Source organism: Ornithodoros turicata, chromosome 2 (assembly GCF_037126465.1).
Source record: "Ornithodoros turicata isolate Travis chromosome 2, ASM3712646v1, whole genome shotgun sequence".
In the NCBI taxonomy this organism is placed as follows: domain Eukaryota; kingdom Metazoa; phylum Arthropoda; class Arachnida; order Ixodida; family Argasidae; genus Ornithodoros; species Ornithodoros turicata.
Genome location: NC_088202.1, coordinates 69,060,782 through 69,086,082, shown reverse-complemented (window position 1 = coordinate 69,086,082; position 25,301 = coordinate 69,060,782). Strand labels below are relative to the sequence as shown.

The following is a 25,301-nucleotide window of genomic DNA, read 5'->3' as shown; positions in this document are numbered from 1 at the left end:
GATGAACATTCATGAATGGAGGATCCGTCAGTGAAAACTGCAGTGTGGTCAGAATATCGACTGTGCATCATATCCGCTGCAAGCAAAAACGACATCTGTGCTGCCATCATAGCTTTTTTAATAAAAATTCTCTAAAGGATAAAAATAAACACCCTATATATGCACCCCTATGTTTCTTTTTTTCTTTTGGGGGGGGGGGGGGGTCTCTTTATGGACCCTGTAGGGCAACCGAGAGTTTTGAACGGAAACTGTTCTTCTTCATGGACTGTCGTCCTGAGGCGCTGGATTTCCTACCCTTCTGTACTCAGATAATAATAAAAATCCCAACTAAGTGCAGTAGTGTTGGATGAAGATTATATGGATGGTTAGGTTTTCTATGGCGCACAAGCCGATAGTGTTGAAGCTCCTCGGAATGCAGCAGATGTAGACACGTAAGTATAGTAGACACGTAAGGGGTGTTACAAATAGGCTGATACACCTTACGTGTAAAATTACTGCAATTATTATTCTTATTGAATGTTCCAAGTGGTATCGGATGTCCCTCAAGCCAGGAGAGGGGCGAGCCCAAATCTCACCTGACTTAGTGCCAGTGGGTCCCTGGCCACATAGGTCTGTATGGAAACACCCGGGCTGACGCTGTAGCGAGACGCGCTGCGCATCATCGAAACACCCTCCGTTGCTGTGTACTCCAGATTATCTGTAATGACTTCTCTTTGTCCGCTCTCATTTGCCCTGCACGCCAACTAGTGGGCTGTTGCTGCCGCTTTCCGTTGTTTTCTCAGATCCTCATGCTTCATAGAGTGTCGGACGACTGCCTCGGACGACATTTAGGGGCCAACCGCATGGAGCGTATCTTACAACCGAAATTGGCCAGCGTTGTCTCAGCCGAACAGCGCGGAACGTGAGCAGAACTCTTCCAACCGCATGCGACGGATTCTCGGTGGGCGTGGTTGGCATGCTGACGCGTCGGTTGCCTGCTGTGGACGGGGTAGGTACATGTACGTCAAAAATGTCAAATGATTTTCTAAAGAAACTTTATTGTATTTAGTCAATAGAGACATTAAATGCTCCATAGAAATTCTTACGAGATCCTGATGTGTCTCTACTGATTTCTTACGGAATATTGGCCACCGTAATTCTATAGAAACTCTAATGAGCTTCCTATTGCTTTTCTTCAGAATTCCTTTAGAGGCGTGTGGTGTGTTTCTAGCACCATAGATGTGTATCATGCAGGAAAATAAAACAGGCATATGAGGAACAAACTTTTTATTTATGCTGCTTTGGACACCCTTGAGAGCAAATAGGAGAGGCTGCTCTTCAGTTGAGTATCTGATGCAGAAAGGAATGTTCCACGTGCGTCTCTTGAAAGACAAAGTGCATGTACGTACATGAAAATTAGACCAAGTTCAACCTATATTCACAAATATTATTCCAGTGTTTCATTCGCAGGGTTAAAAAAAAATCCGGATATATTTAATTCTCTCCAGTGGGTTTTATTGGATAAAATTCTGATATTTTTGGAGAATATAGACACGCCTAGAAAATGTCACAGAGTAAAAACAAATGTATTTCGCTGTTCTTGACTTCGGGTGACCTCTCATAGTTTCGGTTTATGGACCTGCTTGCCCCAGCAACATTGTATCAGTTTCTATTATTTTCCGAAAACTGGGGTTCCATGCACGCGTGGTTGAATGGTGTAGACAATACACAGGCATGGATTGGCTGTCGTGTTTCGGCGCACTTCAGTTACAGTGCCTCCAGGAAGCAAAAGAAAGCCCCTCCCTGAATGGGCATAAGTAGAAGAAAACGGGAAAAGGTTCAATCTGAAAAGTTATAAGTTAATTATGCTCATTCTAGACACAATAAACATCTGCCCTTAGTGCTATAGTAAACAAAAATACAAAACAAGGAAGCTGCGTACTGCACACACTGTAAAATGGAGACAAACATGAATGATACAAAAGATGCAAAAAAATACTATTATATTTTTCTTCGATACAGTGGTTTACATAAAAGCTATGATGGAAGCATCGATGGAGTGCTTGAAGGTGGATTCCGCGGTCAGGCAGGCTTGCTTTCTATATATATATATATATATATATATATATAGCTGAAATGAAAATTGAAACACAGACTACGAAGGTACGGGAAGTAAGAAAAAAGGGATAATTTATTTACATTTAAGATACTTGGAATGCTAAAAGGGTTGTCGACGTTTCGACAGTGGCACTGTCGAAACGTCGACAACCCTTTTCGTCCCGTCGACAACCCAACACGACACAGCCAACAGAGCATTTATTGCAGTCAGCTCTGTCACAGCAATCTGGCACAAATTTCGTCGAGGTGTTTGCCCCTCCAACGGAAATCGTGGTTGTAGTACCTGCGCTTCTTCCACAGTTTCGCCTTGCTTTCTGCATTGTCAAAGAAAAAAAAAATCGATAAAAAACGAAAAAAAAGAAAAAAAGATGCAAAATAGACGCTTACAAAAGAAACTCAGTTGTTAGTTTTGATCTGTCTCTCAGTGTTTATGGAAATGTTCCTCGGCAGGAAAGCATTATGTCGTGTATTTACATAAAAAAGAAAAGAGGTACAATCTTTTCTCTAATGACGCATAATTTCTTGAGCGTTCGAAGTTTTCATATGCGTATGTTTATTCATGGCATCACAAGGAAGTGGCGTAATCGACGTATACGAACGCGTGGCCATAACACCTTTGCATTTCAGTTGGAAGTCAATAGAGAATCTTTTGATATTCCTCATTAGGAATACAACAAGGATAATCATAATGAATTCTTTTTACTTTCTATGGAAGAAATTCATTAGGAGCTGATTTTGTATTGAGTTTCTATAGACTCAATAAAAAACACATTTGGTTACCAACAGGCACTTGTTTGACATTTTTGTAAGGAATAGTTGCATTGCAGCTATACCGATGAAAACACGCAATGTCATCTGTTTTTACTCTCGTAAAACTTCGAGCAGTCAAGATGTGCGTCCTCTTTTGTGGACGCACGTCCTCGAGGCGTTTCTGACTTCTCCTGGTTCCAGCTGGTCATGTTACTGGTTGCTGGTCATGATGCCAGTCGCTTTCTTTCTTTGCGATATTAAGTAATCACGGTAACATCATCGGGCTAAGTATACATGACAGTGGCGATCATGCTCTGGAAGCAGCAGCGATAAAATATAATAGTCAACTTCAGTCACATTCCAATTTCAGTCACATCCAAATACCGAAGACGTCAAACCTGACTCAGTTAATCAGTCATCATAAGCGCATGACACCATGAAGAAAGGCGACACACACACGAAGCGTAGTGTCAAAAATGTTTATTGACTCAAATATACTATATTGTTTAAAAACTCGCTACAATTTTCTTTTCTTGCGCTGTCGACGGAAACGGCACCAATCCTCCGCTCTTCGATAAGTATAAATACATTTACGCGTAAATACACTTACGAGTTCGTCCGCGAGTTTTATCCATTCGTCACGTCTTTCTACTCGTCCATCTTCACGTTCCAAGCGCTCAACAGCGAACCCAGGAATCTGGCAGCCATGTTTTCTGTTTATGTGCCGTGCTCGCCGTGCTGGAGGGAGGGGTGCACTTTCATCTCGCTGCTGACTGGCTGGCCGGATTCCGCTCCGGTTTTCCGCTCCGCGTTTCGGCTGTCCGCCTATTTTTTTGCCGTTCGGTCGCGCGCTCGGCACACGATCTGCTTGAATTAGGCTGGCAAATACGCTCCATGCGGTTGGGGCCCTACGGACGACAGATGGGGTGACGGGACCCTGAGAGTGAAAGTTCAACGGAAACTGAGGAAGGGCGACTGCCCCTCCCCCTGCCCCACCATTCCGACGCTCCTGAATGCCCCTTATCTTCTTCGCATTCTTCTGTCCATGCGAGGTCGTCACTTCTTGCAAGTCTTTCATACTTCGCCCGAGTCACTTACTCTTTTTACCCTCTGATCCCTGGAAGGTTGAAAGCGATGATATAACCAGCCTCGACCTGACGGCTGTCAAAAAGGTGACTTACTCTATCGTCGCACCTGTCTCGTTTGCTTTGCAAAAAGTGCAAAGTTACAAATCGATTACAGTTGATTCGTGTACACAGCACTACTGGGTGATTTCACGCCGAGTCAGGCAGGGTGTTCTGGTCGACCTCTCAGATTTTTTATTTCCTATATTGAAGCCTAGTGCTTAGAAAGTACATTGGCGGAGGAAATAGCTGAAAATATATTATAGTTGATTTTTAAAACATATACATAATCTTCAAGAATGACCATACTGAGCGCTGCGCTTCCTCACAGTTTTCAGGCCTCGTATCTTCGTAGCCATCAAGGCTCTGCCGTTCATTTTTTTTCACACTTATTGCCTTTGTGCCGCTGCACTGTTTGCTGGGTTCTAGGTTTTCCAGGTGTCTAGATAAAAAATCGCGAAGTCGCCTCATTTGCAAAAAATCGCACTTTCTCGGCGGTTTTCTGAAATACCAGAAAATTAATGTGACTGACACCATTCTGTTCGTCTTTACAAGCTCTTTCCATTCGTATAAAACACGTTGTTGGAGAGTACTCGGACGTGCTTTCCTCCGCGCATTTAATGAGAGGTGGTAAGGCAGAAACGCGCAACTTCGGTAGCGTACTTTCCATATTCGTCCACTCGTGATCTGGTTCATATTCCTCACACATGTTGTTCATGACAAGCTCACATAGCGTACCGAAAAGAAATTCACTTCAGAAATGGTTCAGAAAAGTTTATTTTCTGGCTTTCCGCTCACCCCTGCCGTGGCTGGTTGGTGACGAGCGCAGCGACGGTGTCGAATCCAGGTGCCGGCTGTGCTGTCTGGGGTTTTTCCTGGGTTTTCCTCAGACGCTCTCAGACATATGTCGGCACAGTTCCCTTAGAAGTCGGCCCAGGACGCACATTCCCCTAGGGCGTCAGTCGTGACGTTGCTCACATACGTGAGGCCGACAACGGCAAGCCCTTTCACCATCACCACCACCACCACAGCGGAGTTTCGTTCCATCGTGGTTTCATGTTACATTTGAGATAGTCAAGTTCTGGTTTATAAGAACCAAGTTCAAATATCACACAAAGACAGAAGCTACGTTCCGTAGGTCGGCATGAACGTTGACCATACGCGCAAAACACAAATTGAAAGCATGTACAGTACTTGATTGATGACAAGCAGAAAAGGGGACAACGTCCAACAGTGGAAGGGTACTTTCCTCAATGCAATCTTCAAAGTTTTTGCCGTGAAGACTTCACGAACACCACTACCTGTTGATGCTGCTTTCTCACATATATCAAAACTGTATTCCAGGAACGGGCTGGAAGTGTTTGTCTCTGCCTCGTTTTTTGGTTGTACGAAAGTATGCGATGCTTTGCACCGCCAGATGAAGCATTTGGCAGCTTCGAATTTCTAATTACCTTATTTTCCGTACATCTCTGGTTCTACAGTGTGGCATTGTGCTTAACTACGTCACCGACACCATACGCATCCAGTCTTCCCGTGTCCCGTTGCAGTAAACACCCACTTTGCTACTAGTTAGCTTGTACTTCGTAGTTCTTACAACCGTAGTGCTTGCCACCTTACCGCCGTAGTCCGCGCAGAACACACGGTCTGCGCTATGAGCTCTGTTCGTTGTACACCTTTATAAAGGAGCCCTAAACTTTTGGTCTTCTGACACACAGCAGAAATACAAAGTGTTCTGCCTAGAGATGAAGTGGCATGAAGACAACAGGCTCGACGGAAAGAGGCGCCTTCTCCTCTTGTGTCGGTCGCGCTTCCAATAACTACTCGTAAAGCGGATTATGTTTCAGTGTTTTATAGCTCATAGTCTTAGCTACTCTGCAGGAAATGCGCAGCTTCATAGTTTGCACCTTGTGTTTGACCTTCGTCAAATTACGGCGCCGTAAAACGCTACCACGGCTTCGACACCGTGCCATACGTGTTGCTGTGGTGGGGTTACTTTTGAGTGACCGCAACGGAACCTCGGCCACTTCTGAAGTGATTTTTTTTTCAGTACGCTGTATGAGCTTGTCATGAAGAACATGTGTGAGGAATACAAACCACCAGTGCCGGATTTACAGTGGTGGGGCCCAGGGCAGCCTGCTCGGTAGAGGCTCCTGCCTTCAGAGAACGGTATGTGGGCGTTCATAGGGTAAAATTGTGGTGCCCTCCTCAGAAGTGCTTGTCATGGTGCGACTACTGCCTGTGATATAGATGAAAACATTGCATGTACAGCGGTTGGTTCTTTTATTATCTTTCTGTTATCAAAAACAGTATTTTGCTGGTCAAGGCTACATTATGCTACTAGCGCAAGTCGGGACTCCTCGGGACTTTTTAACCGAAACATCAGTGACGAGACCTGTAAAATCAAGTTCTCATATAAAATCCCTTTCTATGCATAGCAATGACAAAGTATTCAATCTGCTATGCGTGAGGGCTGTCCGATGACCGTTCTTTATGTACTTCAACTTGGAGAATGCGCGCGCTCACCAGAACTGTTGTTGACGATCATGGAGAGGTACATTCGAAGGACCATCTTAACATTCGAAATAAAAACCTCCTTTACGCCCTTCTCAATTATGAGCGTGTAGAGAAACAGTTTCCGGCTGTCCTTTGGAAAAGTCTTCCCCATCTTGGAAAAATGTACATGCAAAGATACGGAATTGTACCATCTCCTCATGAAAACGATAATCCAAAACTTCTTTGTACACCTCTGCTAGACAACACGCAGTCTTCCTGATCTCTTCGGTGTCAAGTAGTATCTTGCGGACGATACTTAACAGACGACATGACCAATGGTGTTGTCTGCTATACCCCTCCCACTCCCGATATGTCGGTGCCTGCGAATGATCAACATATGACGCAGGAGAATTTAAGTCCCGTCAGCAGCTTTTTACTTTTCCTCCAGTACATGCACTTCCACTAATATTCTTCAGGAATGTCACTCGTGTGAATTCACGGTTATAGTGCTTAAAAACACCATGGATTAATTCGGATGGCATTCGGATTAAATTGAATAGCATCAGGATTTTTTCTGATGTTGCCCGTATGAAATTGAACGGCGGTTTGATTATTTCAGATTGCACCTCGATTAATTCGGATGGCACTTGGACTAAAATGGACGGGAAAAATTGTAGTTCCATCTTCATTGTTAGCAATATCATACAGCGCTTTTAAGAAAAAAAGTATAGCCATTGAATAATGCTCCCACGGCATCCGCTCTGCAGGAGCATCTTGTATCTTGATTTCCTGTACATCTCTTGTATATCTTGATCTTCTTGTAAGCGGCATTTTGACCAGAACCTCAATTTATAGAACAACTACCATTTACAAAAAAATAAACAAAATACTGCAGTAATGAGGGCCCCCTTTTGGTGGGGGCCCCGGGGCACGCGCCACTCTTGTCCCTCCCTAAATCCGGCACTGCGAACCACGTCCCGAGTTGGCGAATATGGCGCTTTTTTGCCTTACCACCCTCACTAAACGCGCGCTAGGAAGTATGTCCTAAATTTTCCAACAACGTATTTTATACGAATGGAAAGAACGCTGAAAGACGAACAGAACGATGTCACTCATGTTAACTATTTTGCATATTCAGAAAAGTAGTTACGCGCCGAAAAAGTGCGATTTCTTGCAAATTAGGCGAATTTACTATTTTTTATCTAAACACCTGCAAAACCTAGAACCACAAAGACAGAGCAAACGTTACAGCGGGACATAGGCAGTAAGGGTGGAAAAATAAAAATATAGCCTTAATGGCTACGAGGATACCAGGCATGAAAATTGTGAGTAATCGCAGTGCCCGAAATGGTAATTTTTGAAGATTATTAAAACAAGAAAAAATTACAATATATTTTCAGCTTCTTCCTCCGCCAATGTACTTCCTAAGCATTAGGCTTCAATATATATTGGAACGAAAAATATCTGAGAGGTCGACCGGACCACCCTGCCAGACTCGGCATGAAATCACCATACAGACTACAATTTGAGATGATCTTGTAGCAAAGTACAGGACTCATCTCTCAATGTATTAAAGGAGCATAAAAAGACTCGAGAACGAATATATGTCGGAAAACCAGAAATGAGGATTACAAGCTGTGGGACACACATCCCCACAAAAACTGCGAGTGTAACGCGTAATCCTGGAGCGCACGAGAGCTTTGAATCTCGAGCGTCAGAAAACCTGTTCCCCTCGGCTGCCACTCTGACACGTCATGTGCTTTGCCAATACTCAGTAGAGCGCCTTCTATTTTCTTTCTTTTTGCAGCGCCACCCTTCCCGCGTCTCGACTGGTCGCTCTCGCTAGCAGACGATTCTCGGTGGCCAATGAAAAACGTTCTGCCTCCTGACGTCATGGGACGCGAGGATCCGCTAGGCCAGGTCGTCGCCATTGCGGTCTCTCTTGGAAAGCAATTGTCTCAGTAAATTCGCACTTCCCAAATGAAATATCTTGCGTGACGGTTCCTGAAGGTAGTATGCTCATATGACACAGTAAAAGGGTACATGTTCCAAGTGTTTTCCGTGCTCCTTTAAGGGCATCAGCTCGAAATGCCCGAGTTTGTGGCTAATACAAGACATCGTGCCTTGAGGAATATAGAAGGGTTCCAGCCGTGAGCAATGCGGAGGGTTGCTCTATCGTGTGAGAAAGAAAGCCGAACGAGAAGCCCAGCAAATAACAGGGATGCAGACTCCGTCCACTTCGGGGTCGACGCATCCACAAAGCAGTAAACGCGCAGTTGCCATGCAACGAGCACCGCTGTCCGTTCCGCACCTAACACCGATCGTTGGCAAGTTGCGAACGTGTACTTCGAGAAGACTTTCATCTTGTGAACCGATGTCTGCCGTTTCAGTGTCACATGCGATGCACACTCACGGAAAGTCTAGCGGTAGTAGTCGGGCTACTACTTACTCCGAGTTTTTTATTGAAATAGTCTCAATTTACATTACCTTCATTTTTTGTGCAGGTGGGTAGACCTAATCAGTTCCCGTAAAAATTTCAAGAACAAAACGATGTACTTTTAATAACCGGCAGACATCTGTTTTCAATCACTTTTAACTTATCTAATCACTTTGATTTGAAACTAAGAATAATCATATTCTTGTTACCGTTCGATTAAAATAAAAGAAAACAAAAGGTGAACTCTTTGTATCCTGAAAACTGCAGATCTCGAGAGTGTGGAAGATATAAGTTGTGTTCTTTTTACTGCGAAAGCTGTATTAGGGAACTTGTTTCTCCTAGGACGGCGGAGGTACTGACTTCCGACTCGGCGCGCCATCGCTTGGCGCTGCAGCAAATCGGAGAGCACAAGAAAAAACGTCAGGAGCCACGCTTCGCCGTTGACAAAAGTTGGGTCCTTGCCAAAAAACGCCACCCGTGCGGAGTATACTTAGGGCCAGAAGTTTTTGGGTTTTACTCTTTTTCAGATTCGGGGAGTAAAAATCGGGGAAATACGTTTATACCCTAAATTCCTGCAAATATCGGGTGAAATTCTTTGCACTGTGCTAGTGCATTGTGGTGCTGGGAGAAATCGGGTCTTATATTAGGACGAAAAGGTTTTGGGAAATACTTTTTTCTCAATTCGGGGTGTAAAAATCGGGTGCTATTGGATGGCCAAATTCATGCAAATTCACGTGACTGACAGCAGGATGCATTTTCCAGTCCAAAAGCTTTATTTTATATCGGTACAGTGGCAGGATTCCTATACGATTAATATGTATAGTGCGCAACCAGAAAAGGAATTCTTTCTTAAATGCATCATTTCAATGCTTCTAATACAACAGCAAAACCTTACAACACAGCTATGACATGGTAACACATGTACTCTCTCAAAATGTTTTAAAAATTCAAAGGAATGAAGGTACAATTGTTAATATGATGTCATCTGTAGTTACCATCCTTCGTTACCATACAGCATCATTGCCATTCTCAATGTCTCTGCACCCATTGACGAACGGTCGGGCCTCTGAACGTAACGCAGCTGGCTGAAGGTGCGCACAATGTCACAACTCCCATTGGGGATACACAGTAAGCTCAGAGAGGCTGACCTCAGATTAGGGTACTTTGTGTTCTTCACCCAGTATTCCAGGGGACCATCATTTGTTGGGATGTCTCCCTTTAAGTACTGACAAAATTCCTCTTGCACAGATGCAGGTTCAGTTACAAGTGAAAAGAAGCTCTGGTATGATTCGCGCTCGCGATTGAAGAAGCGCCCAAGTTCATCGTCTGCATGCTCCAGACTTATTCCTGCAAAGCAGACAGTGCGTACAAAATCGTGTATCGCACCTTCTGCTTTTTTTTCCCTTGCTCCGCTGTGTTACGGTAATGTCGAAGATGGTTTGTTGTTTCGTTTTCGCCTGCTCGGCCTTCTCGAAGTCCACTTTCAGTTTACCATGACGAGCCGACGAAACGTGCTCTCTGATGCGATCATAAGGGTTTTTTGCTGGATCTGGCGAAACCTCCAGCAGCAGTACTTGCAGACCAACGTGAATTCCGCAGGTGTTTCACCGGAGTCCTGAAAAGCGTCCAGGCGCGCCTTCTTCTTAACCTCAAGATCTGAGTACTCCCTGACCCAGTCGTGGGCTGTCTTCTTTGGTCTGCCCATCAGGACAGCAGGCTTTGATCCCAAGAATAGGCGTCACACAAAGGTGCACGTTGCGAAACTGAACGAAGTTCGTGTGATAAGTGTGACCGAAAGCGTCCGACACGGACGCTTCCACAACCGGAGAGATGCAGAAAGCCCGCCGCTTGGTGCGCATGTGCAAATCAGATGTTGGATTAGATTAACTCGTCGCTCGGCTCGACACGGATTGATACTGGCCGGTTAGCTTGCGCCCTCCTCTATGTTCTACGTTTGGCCGGTTTCCCGGGTTTTACTGACATCGTCGGGGCGCAAATATCGGGTTTAACCCGAAGTCTGATAATTGCATTCGGGTGGTACAAACGGGGAGAAATAGGTTTAAACCTGAAAACTTCTGGCCCTAAGTATACTATTGCAGCTTGGAACAAAAGCTTACGGAACATGGCAGTGGCGCATATCTTCACAGGAGCGGCCTCCTGCTAGCTATCAGGAAGACATCGAATAAGAAACTATAGTGACTGGCTATTCTATTTATCTCTAAGTATATCTGTCCGCTCCTGTTTCCTGCTAGGGTGTCGCACCGATGGAGAAATGCGGCATCCCGGTGTCCGGTGAACTTTTGTCCCAAGCCGTACACAGGGACTCGAACCGAAAACGTTATCGGTTCGTTTCGCGTTCGACCATAAGGGTTCAGTTCCAGTACAGCTCCGAAAGGCAACTATTGTGGTTCACACCGGCTAATTCTAAATGGTTCGGTTCACGAACCGGATCAATAATATGAACTATGCGCTGCAGCATTTTTCTTGTTATATTCAATTTTCTATGGCGGACTGGGACAGGAGATTGCAATGGTCATGGCGGATTTTTGTGATAGTTTAACGGAGGACGAGGGACGTGCATCATTAAATCAGATGTTCTCCTTCTACCACCGTACCATTATTTGACACTCTAGATACTCTGGATATATGTATATTAATTGTAAATAAAACGCGTACGCCCTGCTTTCATAGAAAATCGGAAACATAGCTTTCATCCTTTCAATTTGTGCTGGCACACCTATAACATGTAACTTTCACCTACGTAATGATTGGGCGTACTAAGCGGTGATGCTCTGCTCATCAACCAACCAATGGCAAAAACCCCCACCATCTGCACAAGATTAGCACCACTATCACCTGTGACTTAAGAGAGGCAGAAAGAGAGAGATAAGAAAAAGGATTAACAGAGGAGTAATTGCAGCTTCTAGTCCCCTAGATTGCATTTACTCCCGGCTTTAGTCGCTTAGCCCTCAAATGTATTCCCCCCAGACATAAAATAGTTACTAAACTTCGCTGACAATACGGAAATATGTGATCTTTGTGGATTTGATGGAAAAAGGCCGTACACTCTGAGAAGCCAACATCAACTCTGTGGGAATCAAAAAAGGGGACTTCATCGCATTGCACGTTGTGCGCCAACCAGTGCCACGAATGATAGCACTATCGCTTCTGATTCGAAGAGAGAGGGACCATACGCCTTTCTGTGGCAATTTCGACATATGATAATTGCCACAAAAAGGCGTACGCATTCTCTTCGAATCAGAAGCAATAACCCTATCACTCGTGGCAATGGTTGGGCACAGCGTGCTATGTGGTGAAGTTCCGTTTTTTTTTTTTCTATTGTGATAATGGTGCCGTGATGTTACACATAAGGTTTGTCTGCCTTTGTATGGCGACATGTCGCACGAGCCGCAGGGTAGGACTGCGGATAAGTTCGACCACCTGGGGTTCTATAAGGTTATCGCTTCTGATTCGAAAAGAGGGGGGGGGGGGCGCCTTTTTGTGGCAATTCTCATACCTCCAAATTGCCACAAAAAGGCGTACGCTCCATCTCTCTTCAAATCAGAACCGATAATGCTATCATTGGCGGCACCGGTTGGCACACAACGTGCTATGCGGCGATGTTCTGTTCCTGGAGTCCACAGCGTCCTATGCAGTGAAGTTCTGTTTTTGGAGTGTGCACCAACCGTTGTCACGAATGATAGGGTTATCGCTTCTGATGAAAAGGAGGCAGAGGGGGCGTACACCGTTTTTGTGTCAATTTTCATTCCAACTGACACAAAAACGTGTATGCCCGCTTTCTCTTCGAATCAGAGACGATAACCCTACCATTCGTGGCTATGGTTGGCGCACATCATGCTATGAGGGGACGTTCTGTTTTTACACTGTATAAGTACACAACTTTTTGCCCACAGAGTAAGAAATAGTGGTTCTTTCCTTGTCACAGCTTAATACAAAGTATTTTCATTTGTGCGCATTGATTATGTACATAAGGACTGTGAGGACAAAGCATAAAATGAGTTGACACTCACTCTGTAACATTCATTTAGCCCCATGCATTTAGTCCAGAAAGGGACTATTGGTTGTGGCAACTGATCTAGTCCCCAAAACGGCTAAATTTACTCAAACAGAGTACATTTAGCCGTTTGTGCGTCGTCCTTCGTGATCCTCCTTTGTGATGCTACAAATCCTTTTTTTGTGTGTGTGGGGGAGATATTTACTGAACGAATTTCACGTGGGTACTATACAACAAGCACAACACACACACGATCAGCGATACAGGACGATGCAAAATGCGGCTATTAACAAATGAGAGGCAATGAATGTTAAATGATCATGGATGGGGAAAAAATATGGATGAAAAAATACATACGAAATATGAATACGCTTATGACGGGTCACCAGCGATGGTGATGAGACCGCCGACAGCGCGGACAGAAGGATGATAGCCCCAACAGCGCACAAAACCACTCTCCCCTAGCGCAAACAGTTCCCTCTGGAGGACGCTGACGACGCGTACCCGCAAATATCGCACGAGCAGGAAGATCGGGACGTCGCGCCTACGCTGCGCCACAGCCTTGCATCTGGCACCCCACAAGACCTGGGCCCCACAAGGCGTCACAAGCACACTGTACCGTTGGCTGGCACGTCTGCGGTCAAGGGGTATTGGGCACATAAGGTTTGTATGCCGCCTGACTAGCTACCAGAATATGCGGGCTATGCGGCATTCGAAGAGCACATGACAGTTGGTCTCCACAACAGTACAGTATGGGCAGATATTCGTCGGAGTAATGTTCCACACGTGGAGGCGGTCACGCGTCGGCTGTATGCTCCACGCAAAACTCCATAGTGTGTCAAACAAGGAAGGATGGAGCCACGAGCACACAGGCCGGCTCCACGCGACGGTGTTCATCTACTGACGACGGCGGGCCCAGATTGCGCTGCTGCACGCCTCGTCCGACAAAATTGCCTGCGACATATGAGCGGGGCTGGTGGAGTTCGGGTTCCAAGGGGGAGTAATCCGAGCCAGCATGCGATGGTAAGCGTGAATGACAGCATGGAACCGCCGTGGTGATCGTGCTGCCGGGCGTGACGGTTCAAACAACTCCGGTGAAAGAGCACGCACCAGAGGCCCCATCCAGTAGATTAGAAGAACTTGTGTGGGCGATGGCTCTCCACAGAGGATTCCACGATTCATGAGGCCCACGTCTGGAAGGGCTAGGCCCCCTCGAAAGTCGAAACACTGGGAGACAAAGCAACAACAACTTTATTTTGGCTTTGGAGAGTGGGGAGGTTCATCGCCGCAGGCGATACTCTACCCCATTGCTGGTGGGAATGTGGGGAATAAAATAACGAGCCCCTTCACAATAACGATCGAAGTCCGATGGTGTGCAGAAACCTCAGAAGAGCTTTGAGCGCAGAGCGTTACTGGGCTGGATTAGGCCAGGGACCAAGCAATTTCGATAGGGAGAAGGGGCGAGAGTCCATCTGACGAAGAGACTCGGAGAGTGTGGTTCGGGAAGGTTGGTAGTGGGAGCAATGAAGAAGAATATGCTCCAGACCCTCAAGCACACCACAGTGGCAGCAGGTGGGAGAGTCAACTTATCTCAAACGGTAACGCCACTGAGCTGTAAAGGCCACATCGAGGCGCATTCGGTGGATTAATGCAGCATCTTGACGACAACAACAACTTTATTTTTCACCTTAGAGAGTGGGGAGTTTCATCGCACAGGCGATACTCTACCCCATTGCTGGTGGGAATGTGGGGAATAAAATAACGAGCCCCTTCACAATAACGAACGAAGTCCGACGGTGTCCAGAAATGTCAGAAGAGCTTTGAGCGTAGAGCGTTGCTGGGCTGGATTGGGCCAGGGACCAAACAATTTCGATAGGGAGAAGGGGCGAGAGTCCAGCTGACGAAGAGACTCGGAGAGTGTGGTTCGGGAAGGTTGGTAGTGAGGGCAATGAAGAAGAATATGCTCCAGATCCTCAAGAGCACCACAATGGCAGCAGGTAGGAGAGTCAACTTGTCTCAAGCGCTAACGCCACTGATCTGTAAAGGCCACATCTTGACGAGAGGTGTTTCGTGGCATGCGGAAAGCGAGCGTTGGATCAACTCTGCTCAACATAGAGGGGGGAGGAATGTCGGTTGTCCATTGGCGGGAAGCCAGGGGTGTCACTAGGCGTCGGAGAATTGAACGGCGGTCTCCTCTCAGCAGAACAAGACTGGTGAGACAAAGCAAAATGCGGGCTAGAGGCCTGTTGCGCCTCTCCTGCCAAATGAAGGCTAAGATGGTAGTGTGGATACGCGTGACAACCGAGCGCGGTGCCATCAGCACATGGCTCATGTGCCACACGCGTGCACAGAAGACGCTCCGTACGAGATATGCGCGCTCGAGGTAGGTCAAGTTGAATGCGCCAGCAGCAGTTCGCACAAAGTTCTTGCAAAGCGCTCGACCAGTTAGCAGGCGTGGGCCCGGTGCTGTCAAAGAAGACGCCGGTAATTTCTATGGAAGTAGTGCACGAGAAGGGTAGACGCGCGGTGGACATATGGTGACCCAGCGGCAGCGGACGGGTCCGGAGGTTTAGAGCTCCACCGGAGTAAGCTGCGCAACTGTCGTAGACGCGACGCGCCTCAGACACCGAAGACGGGTCTCGCAGCTGCGACTTTCCAAGACCCAGAGGTAGGAAGGGGCATCCCGCGTATACTGGTGGCCGTATCAATGCTCCACAGAAAAGGGTCGATGGACAATACAAACAGAGCAGGTGACAGCGGACATCCTTGCCGGACTCCTCTGGAGAGTGAAAGTGACGCAGCATGTACAGGCAGCTACGGTGGTTGCTATACAGCCGCGCAATGATGTCTCGAATCCACTGAGGAATTTTTAAAGTGCAGCATATGAAATTCGTTGGCATACATCAGCCACAGTCTGCGTAGCATAACTTAAACTTCTCCCACAGTCGGTAATTTGACTAGGTGTGAACCGTTATTTGAACCGGTTACCGAAATGTTTTTAACGGTTCGGTTCCGATTCAGCTCCAATATGACGTGAATAGTTTCGGTTCGGCTAAAAATCACGGTTAATAACAGTTTTCAGTTCAGGTTCGGGTTCTGTTCGACTTTCTAGAAGTACAGGTGCCGTCAGTGTATCAAACGCTATGTGTTGGCCACGAAGAATGCGTATGGCGTCTGGAGAGGGGGAGTGGAGAGCTCGGCACACCGTTGTATATGCAAACCGTATAGCACACCGAGGGGAAAAGCAACCAGACATGCATTGGCTGCACGACGACAACATCACCAAACATTGACGGGGTAACTTCGCCAATAATTCTGGTGGCTACCATGGTACAGTGCTGGAAAAAAGTTTACGGAACGCGCTCCTGCGCATTCTTTCCTCAGAGTGACACGCTATAGGAATGAATGGCACCCTGCGAACTTACAAACAGGCGACTGGGTTACCTAGGCGCATGTCTATAAGTCCGTACGGTCTTAGACGCTGCTAGCGTGTCACTCTGAGGAAGGAATGCGCGGGAGCGTGTTCCGTATACTTTTGTCCAGCACTGTACAAGGAGCATCCCAATGAAGACTACTGGGGGATGCTCGCATGTTTTCTGTGGCGGGTAGTTCTCTTGGACTACCCACGTCCCAGAGCAAGAGGGTTAGCAGACCCTTTCCTCTCCTGTGCCACCATCAGTTCTCCCCTTCCTCTTTCACCCTCCCCTCTGCTCTCTCCCCAGGGTGCACCGAGCCAGGGGGTCGGACTCGCCCAGGGAAGCGTGACCACAAGGGAGCTGCATCCGTTGGTCATGGAAGGCGTTGCCTTCCGTTGGCTGCTTCATTCCGCTAGACCTGACGCGCTCGTTTTCTTAAATTCATCACTTGATGTCTTAATTCGGCTTACTATATGCGCATCTTACACGTATTTGTTAAACAAATAAGCAGTGAATGCTTTCCCACTGCATCACTTGCTTGTGTGCTGTCGTTCGTCGTCGTTTCGTTGTTGCCATTTCCGGTTCCCGATGGGTCGCAGAGCAGCATCAAGATACGGTTAACTATATGTGTATTCATCTTTATTGGGTTACTGTTGTCTTCGGAAATACATGCCTACACTCGATGGGAAACGATTTATTGATTTCGCTCGCAAAGTATACGAACGCAACTTCAACACGTCATAAGTGGTAAACATGTTCATCCATGTCGGTGGAAAGCAAAGGGTTGGCGGTGTCGCAGGTAATCTCTCATATGATGTTTATCTTGTGATACCGAGCACTACTCAACTCTTCACTCATCCAAAAGGTTCCTACGAACTCAACGCACTTACACGACTTGCCTCGCTTCCTTCGCTGGACGTCGTTGCCTCCATCATATGCCTCCATCGGCCCGTTCCCCGTTTGTTATCCCACGTGACTGCGCAGGGTTGGCAAAAAACGGAGCAGTTCCGCTGTGGTTTGAGGGACAGAAATTCGTCCGCTAACACCGTCCACGACCAACGAATGGCTGCGCCAGGGCGATCACGCTCGGGTATCGGAGAACCAATTGACGCCGCGCCAAGTACGTCCTCTAGAGTCTTCCTGTACTAGCTCTATGCACCGAGCCGCCCCTGTAGAGCAGGCTGACCACATCTTCCCCTCTGAATCACCCCACCCCACCCCAACATGACCCAGCATTGAGGGAACGCAAAGTGGCTGCGATGAGACGAAGGCGAGAAGACCTGAAAGTTAGGGAACGCGAAGCCGAGGCCAAGAGACGTAAACTGTCCCATACGTGTGCACCTGAAACGAGTGCGCGTCCATCGGAGTTCACACTGGCCGACGCGGATTTTGCAGAAAAGTTTTTGAAGAACGAGTTTGGACACATCTTGTTTAATTAGTGAATACTTTTTTTCTATGTTATCATGACATTTGTCTGTACGCATTAAATTGAATATGTCAATCTGTTAAGTCACGAAAGTGCTTGGTGCAGAGCCTCCCTTGCAAGTGTATCGCTTCTTCGAACGGTGTTGAAGACGTTAATAGTGCTTGTAGTAGTATGATGACTATGATTTTCTTAATCTCGGGCAACGCACCCAGGCACCATCGGGGCAACACACCATAGCCAGCATCAGGTAGATTTGTCCAATGTTGGTTCTGCAACTTGGTTCGAAAAATGACAAATATCATCTCAACATCAGAAAATGAACATAGATGAGAACCAAGCCAACACTGAACTTCCAGCGAAGGTTTATTGGCACAAACAAGTAGCTTTCTACGGAGCTTATCTCGCTACCTGAGTGTCGTGTAACGTCGATTATAATACTGCCAAGAAAGTTATTTCATCCTCATGTAGATTAACCGACGCAGTGCTGACAGAGTCTCCTATTCCCAGTCTCGTTGGTTCTAATCTATGTCCCTCGTCTGAGGTTTAGCTGATTTTTGTCATGTTTTAAAGTCACCAACTTCCCCACCTACCAGTTTTTGTTGTTCCGGACTTCAATCAATTACATTACAATATTGGTCCAATATAGGACACGCACTTGGTAAGCCTCCTGCTACACTTCACGCCAATGTTTAAGGCACAGGAATGCACCAATGACAAAGCATATAAAAGCACGAGTGTCCGCGCGAACGCCATTACCAGGCGAGGTGTGCGAAGAGGAGAGCATGCACCAAGGAGATATCGCGAGATATCGCAAATCCGAAGGAGAGCCCCTTTCATCTTCACTTTGCTTGTGTTTGTTCGACAGAAATTTCACAAATTCTGAGTTGATGGTAGGTTGAAAGAAACACGTGATTTTTCGAATATTTCTACTGAAATACTTTTAAAGGTGGGGTATTTGGAATTCTACTCAGTTACTTTGCCTGCTGCTCAGTAACTTAACCTAAATACGTTTTTCGAATATCTTGTACAAGCCTGTTGGACACGTTAATGCTTCAACCCTGATTCCAACCAGGTCAGCTGCTTTTCGTTTTCATTGTCTTTGCTGCTAACACTGCTTCCTGTAGCACCGGACATGTCCCCGTATCTGGATTCTACAGCCAGAGACCTAATTCCCTTTGGAGAGAGTACGATAATGTCTCTTTGAGTAATTGTGTTGTTGATGAATGGTGGTCCGCATCACTGCTTTAAATTATCATTCCCAAAGGTCTTCTAAAGCCTGTTCTAAGACTCCACCATGTTGATTCTCTGGTCCACACGAAGCAATGTTGAATAAGAGGGTTATAATACATCGTCTTTGGGTTTGCGTCATCTTAACTAAGTAACACTTTACTACTACGACAGGCGTTTCGGCAAATTTTAATCGAACTGGTAATTTTTTTTTATCTGTGTGTCACACGCAATAATCCAGGTGCCAGAATTTTAGTCCAGATGCCACACAAGTTAATCCAAGGACAAAAATTAAAAAAGCACCATACAAATCAATCCAAGCTCAAAATAATACATGTGTCATATGAATTAATCCGAGTGCTGTTCGACTTAATCCACGCCGACAAAAATTAATCGCTAAAGTATTTAACCCCAAAGACGACGGGAAAAAATTTGGAAAGTTGATCAGAGGGAGAGAGAGAGATACATGATGACGATGATATGGGGACGAAAGTGGGATAAGTTGATCAGAACTTCTATCGTCTGTGTGAAAATCTCACATTCTTCCTATGCTTCCTTGGGTACGCTGATTTTGTTACCGCCGTAGTTTACTAACATTCCAGAAATGCTTGACACAGTGGAAGTAGGTTCCTCATATAAGTATTTCAGATATCTGAGGGCATTCAGGTAGACACTAAATTAACATCGTTCACTTTCAAGTAATAGATCCCATCCAAAGCAAAAAAAATTAAAGAAAAGTAATTTAAAATTTGCAAGTGGCGAAACCGCTTCGTTACCAGTGGTGTTGAAGGAGGTTGAAGCAGTGGTGTTGAAGAAGGTGCCTGTAGCAAAATTAATTAGCCGTCTCCCGAGCCTCGTATACAATAGACCTCTACCTGTTTGTAAACAAATGACGTCATAATATTCGACAGCGCCACGAGTTTGGTAGAGTTGAACTACGTTCAAAGTTAGTGGCGAACAAGGTCGCGCCTGAAAGCCACGGTCTTGAGGGGATTACGATGGTCTCTGAAAGGGACGCGACCTTCGGTCCTACTTTCTTTCAGCGAACAATTGCTCATTCGTGGAACCCAGCTTTCTCCTTCCGATCTGTTTTGGTTGCGGTCTGTCTACCAACGTCATGATGACGTTTGTCGGGTAGAGGTTTATTAGTTATCGAGAGAAGTGTAAAGTACGTTCTACAGCCTCATAAAATTGCATTGCTATAATGGTGTTACCAGAAGTATAGAAACCTGGTCAGTTCCCGCTATATGCTAAGCCCACTGTGCCGAGGACACACCACAAAAGTAACTTACGTATTCATAAAAACGCAATCTTACCGACGGTAACAAAATCTGCGTACCGAAGGAGGCTTAGAAAGAATGTCAGATTTTCATACAGATAAGGAGTCCTAATTAACTTTCCAGAATACGAAGTTATTTCGATCAGTGTCAGGGTTAAATACCTTAGCGGTTAATTTTGGTCGTCACTGGATTTGCGTTTGGATTAATTTGAGTAGCACCTGGACTAAAATTTTGGCAATTAGATTAAAGTGAGCATGAGCACCTGTAGTACTAGAGCGCTAGCTTCATTTTGTAATATCTTCTAGTTCTGCCCGTCAGCACTGCGCCTCCTGGACTGGAGGAGGTCAGCATCCATTGCCAGGATCCCATTGTTCCCGTCACGAACATAACTCTGACCAGTCTGTCTTTATGTGACGAAGTACAGGACTGTTTTCAGGGCGTCGATGAAGTGAAAGAGCATTGCGGTACGTGCACATCATTCAGGCTGCAAAATCATTCGCCGTTGTAATTAGTCCCACCTTTTCTTTGCTATCATCTTAAGCAATCCTTCACGGTTGGATAGTGACATCGAAAAAATTATTACACAGCCGTGGTATAGAATCAATAACATATTTATTTATTTATTTATTTATGACAATACCTCACGTGCCCTCCGGGGGCGTTGTGTGAGGGGGAGGTTACATCAGTATATATAAGTATATAATACAGAACAGAAGCAATTGAACACTTTGCAAAAAACAAAACAAAAACACTTATGTGAAAACGTTAAGAAAACATATGCGATCGATGATAGGGAAATTAGACACCAAAACTGGCAGCTAGCTGGCTGCGAAAAACTGAAAAGTCGGAGTTAGCTACGATAGACTGGGGAAGGTCGTTCCAAGCACTGATGGTTTTGGGGAAGAAGAAAATTGGAAATGAGATGTACGACATGGAATGTGGTCGATTTTATGGGCATGATCGATCCTAGAGGAGATGTAGTGGGCCATAGTGATGTACCCTGGACGGATGGTTGTGGTGTAGTAGAATTTGTGGAATAAACACAGACAAAAGTATTTCCTACGGTGTGCAAGGGGAGGAAGATTGATAGAGGCCTTTAAAGATGTAATACTGGACGGAAAAAATAGTCTGATAAAATAAAGCGAGCTGCCCGATTCTGTAAGGATTCAAGAAGGTCCACAGCTATATAGCCAGCTATATATTATTGGACGATATTATTGATCGCTTGGACCACGAGTCGTCCACGCGAGACCCCACTTCTGACGCCATGGTAAGTGCAGTGTACCAGCGTCATTATTGCAAACAGGAAGAGCAGCGTTTAAATGTGGTTTCCCCACTGCCAACACCGGCTTCAAGGCACTAGTGTTGCAAACTCTATGACGACTATCGCAGGGGGGGGGGGGGGATACAAGTGAAAGAACCGCGAGACACACAACCAACCAGTCCCCTGTGGCCTGCGAATGAATCAACTAGTCGTAGTGGGACATTTGGGCATAATGAGACACTGCCCGTAACTGGATCCAATCTTTCATCACCGTGAGAAGCGTCTGTTCGGATCACTCGCCTACGGAGCTTATAACTGTGGCACTGTCGTCTGCGAGCTCTTTGGCGGTCGTGACCTTTCCAAAGAGCTTGGATTATGTACAGATTTCGTTGTGCTGCAGAAGAAGACGACAAGCACAAACTTAATGAATAGGAGAAACGGATTATGAACAACATATCACAAGTTTTTCGTGTTCTTGTTTCGTGCTCACAGTTTCTCGTGCCAGTCATTTGCATGCATTTGACTTGCATTGTTAAATTTACATTGGCAATGCTATAAACTCCGTGCAACTTACAATTTAGGTAGAAAGCGCGCTCGGATTTCTTTTGTAGCCTACTACAACTTCGGGTTTTTCTGCGAGTTTTCACCTATTTTCAACTGTACATCGACTAAAGCTGTATCGAAATTCACTTATCCCAGCGACAACTCTTTCTGTTATGAACTTCCCCCTCTCGTTTACAGATAGCCAGCATAGTGCACGTAATATCATAAATCTCTTCATCTCATGTAGGTAATATAGTACATCAGAAGTTGTCGGCGGAAGAGAGCGCAGTCAAATCCGTCACTCTAACGTGGAGTGAGGTGCACCCGAATAGTCCATGGCCAGCACATGTTGAAGAGCACAGAACGACGCTTTACGGAAGGAGAACAGAGCCCGACGGGTTCTTTGTGACAACGATATCGATGGGTGAAGTTGTTACTCCAGATATCAAGAGCCTTGCAGGTAGACGGTTCGTGATAGATAACTTGAATTCGTCGACGATATACACGTTCCTGGTGAGACCCTACGTCAATTCAACTGGAAGCAGGCGTGGCTACAAGGTCGGCAAGCTTCTCTCTCTGTCTCTGCCTACGAAGACTGCTGGTATGTCAGATACCTCATGAAGCTACATCATTCATCATAATATACAGCGTGTCTTTTTATTCGTAACAGGTTGTTTTATAAATGCAGCAAAGACTCAATCTGTGCAGGCGGGTTATGCGGCCGTTGGGATGTCCTTTCGGATAGCGTTTGTAACTCCTGGACGACCCATTAGCTAAAATTCATTTCTTAACTTGTCGATTCTTATCGATTATGTTTTCTGGGAAATACGAGATAGAATACGAGATAGCAGAATTAGAGACCGTCATTATTCAAATTCATCGGCATTGTTGAAAACCCTGAGAAAGGAACGTACTTCAAGATATAAATTGCCAAATTTTTGCTATGCGGAAACCAGAATTACGCACCACTCAGCGCACAAAGAGCGACAGGCATGCCACGTGAGAAGGCCACGTGCTTTGGATGGATAGATCTGATTGGAGTAGGCACTAATCTGTTGGCGAGATAGACCGCTCTCCGACCCAGATAAGGTGAAGGTTGCGTTGTTTCTCCGCTCGAGAAGTACGTATACTTCTGCTTTCGGCTCATTTAATTGCACGACGCAGTTTGACAATTTATATCTCAACGTATGCTCGCTTCTCAGGGTATTCAATAAGGACGATGAATTTGAATAATGACTGGCTCCAATTCTGCTATCTCGTATTTCCCAGAAAACGACAGGTCAATACATTAATTAACGAATCTAACTATTTAGCAATCCAGTAGCTGCATATGCTGTCCTACAAGATGTCCACCTGGCCGCATATCCGGCAGCTAAAATGGTATCAGCGCTGCCCACACGGCCTGTTTGACCAAAAATATGCAACGAATAAAAATTAAAAATATCCTGGGTATCTCCAACCAGAGTATCTGTTGGAAACTGCTGCTTCTCACAAGTGAGCATCAACAATGTACGACATGTTGCTTGAGATGTGCACCTTTACAACGCAGGGTTACAGAACCTAACGAGTTTTCATGTGGATAACGACACAGCGCTCGTGATCTGGAATGCTGAAGTGGACGCCGATTATTTTCAGGTAATATGTCACATCTCGTTCTAACACTTCTTTCAGGGACTTTGACAGAGCCGACAGATGACACACTAAATTTAGTGTAGGGCAGTAACGCCCTGTACTAGGGCCTTTGAGGTATGATCATAAATAAATATATAAATAAATAAATGTCAGATTTGTATAAACAAGTGTCAGAAGGGAATGGGTTTGTGAATACTGTAGTAGGAGTTGTAGTCCATGCAGCGCACACTATAGCACTTCTCGTGAACACACAGTCTATCGTTGTGTCATTGTGTGTGGTAAGCGGGTAGCGAATAGATATATAGAAGCATTTCGAGGTTTAGTACGGTTTAGCATCTATGCAGCGTCACCCATATTTCTACCTTCGGCAGCAACGGTTGTGTGCTTCGCCGCACGCCGTTTCCTGGCATTCTCGGCGGCACGTCGCTACGTTCATTTTCTGTAGCGAACGCTTCCCCATCTCCTGAAGCAGTGGCGGCAAATATGCGAGCTCTATACTTGCGCGAATGCTTCGCAGTACGTCGTATATACTCCGACTCCGTGATGTCGGACGACATCGGCATTAGTGAGTTTTAGTATAACGTACGCTGTCGCCTTTGCGTACGTAAGTGATAGCGTGGTGGTTCTGCGCAAGGCGCAAAGCTTTGCTCGTGTCTTGCACGTGCGCAGAACCACCAATGCTCTCCCTTACGTACGCAAAGGCGATAGCGTACGATATACTAAAGCTCACTATTACATGAAACGCACTCTGGAGACACTAGAGAGTTTCAGCAGGTCGCAAGCGATCTACAAAAACGGTAAATGAAGGAACTGATGGAAGACAGAAAGATGAAAGTCACTGGAAAGGTTAGCCAGCCGTAGGACTCGAACCCACATCCTCCGGATTACCGGTCCAGGGCTCTACCAATTGAGCTAAGCTAACACACCTCTAGACTTCCAAGGGTGCGTCATCTGAAGGGACAAACCAGCCACTCGCTCTCACTCATCCTCCTTTCACTCTTTCGTTTTTGCTCACTCAGGCCCTGTTTCACCAACGCCGATTAACACTTGAACCGATATCAACGGTCCCTTAACTTGAATTTAGCGCTTAACTATGCTTCACAAAAGGGAGTCATTGTTACTGAAACATTCATCACGTCACCAACTAACGTTTGCAAAAAAGAACTGAGCGTTAACTTCAAGTTTTAGCAACGCTCGATCTTGGTTCAAAGTTAACTAGCGTTGGTGAAACCGGGCCTCATACGCATATTCATACGACGGAATCGACGCAAGCGGCATCTGTTGAACATGAGACAACTGATGTTCTGAGGCTGGAACAACATAGAAAGGACAAATACATACAAAAGCCACGAAAGCTTTGTATGTATTTGTCCTTTCTATGTTGTTCCAGCCTCAGAACATCAGTTGTCTCATGATGGAAGAGGTTTGTGTTGAGTTTGTCAGTTTGTACTTTCCTGCCTCAAAGCAATTACTTTCCAACGAGGGGTAGATAAAATCTCCCCCTAGTTTGTAAAATCTACGTAAACAACGAAAATTAACCGAGGCAGGCGAACAACTATGAACGACACAAACACGTAAGCCTCGAATTCCCAGAGGT

At 45.7% G+C, this 25,301-nt stretch overlaps 1 protein-coding gene across 2 annotated transcripts in view; it reads left to right on the top strand.

Moving 5' to 3' along the window:
- LOC135385531 (uncharacterized) overlaps window positions 1-25,301 on the top strand; it is a 126,223-nt gene that overhangs the window by 52,104 nt on the left and 48,818 nt on the right. For both annotated transcript variants that reach the window (XM_064614892.1, XM_064614893.1), the window contains exons 4-6: window positions 20,571-20,729; window positions 22,320-22,673; window positions 23,622-23,707. In XM_064614892.1, coding sequence (XP_064470962.1) covers window positions 20,571-20,729; window positions 22,320-22,673; window positions 23,622-23,707 — 599 coding nt within the window. The remainder of the gene's footprint in view (window positions 1-20,570; window positions 20,730-22,319; window positions 22,674-23,621; window positions 23,708-25,301) is intronic.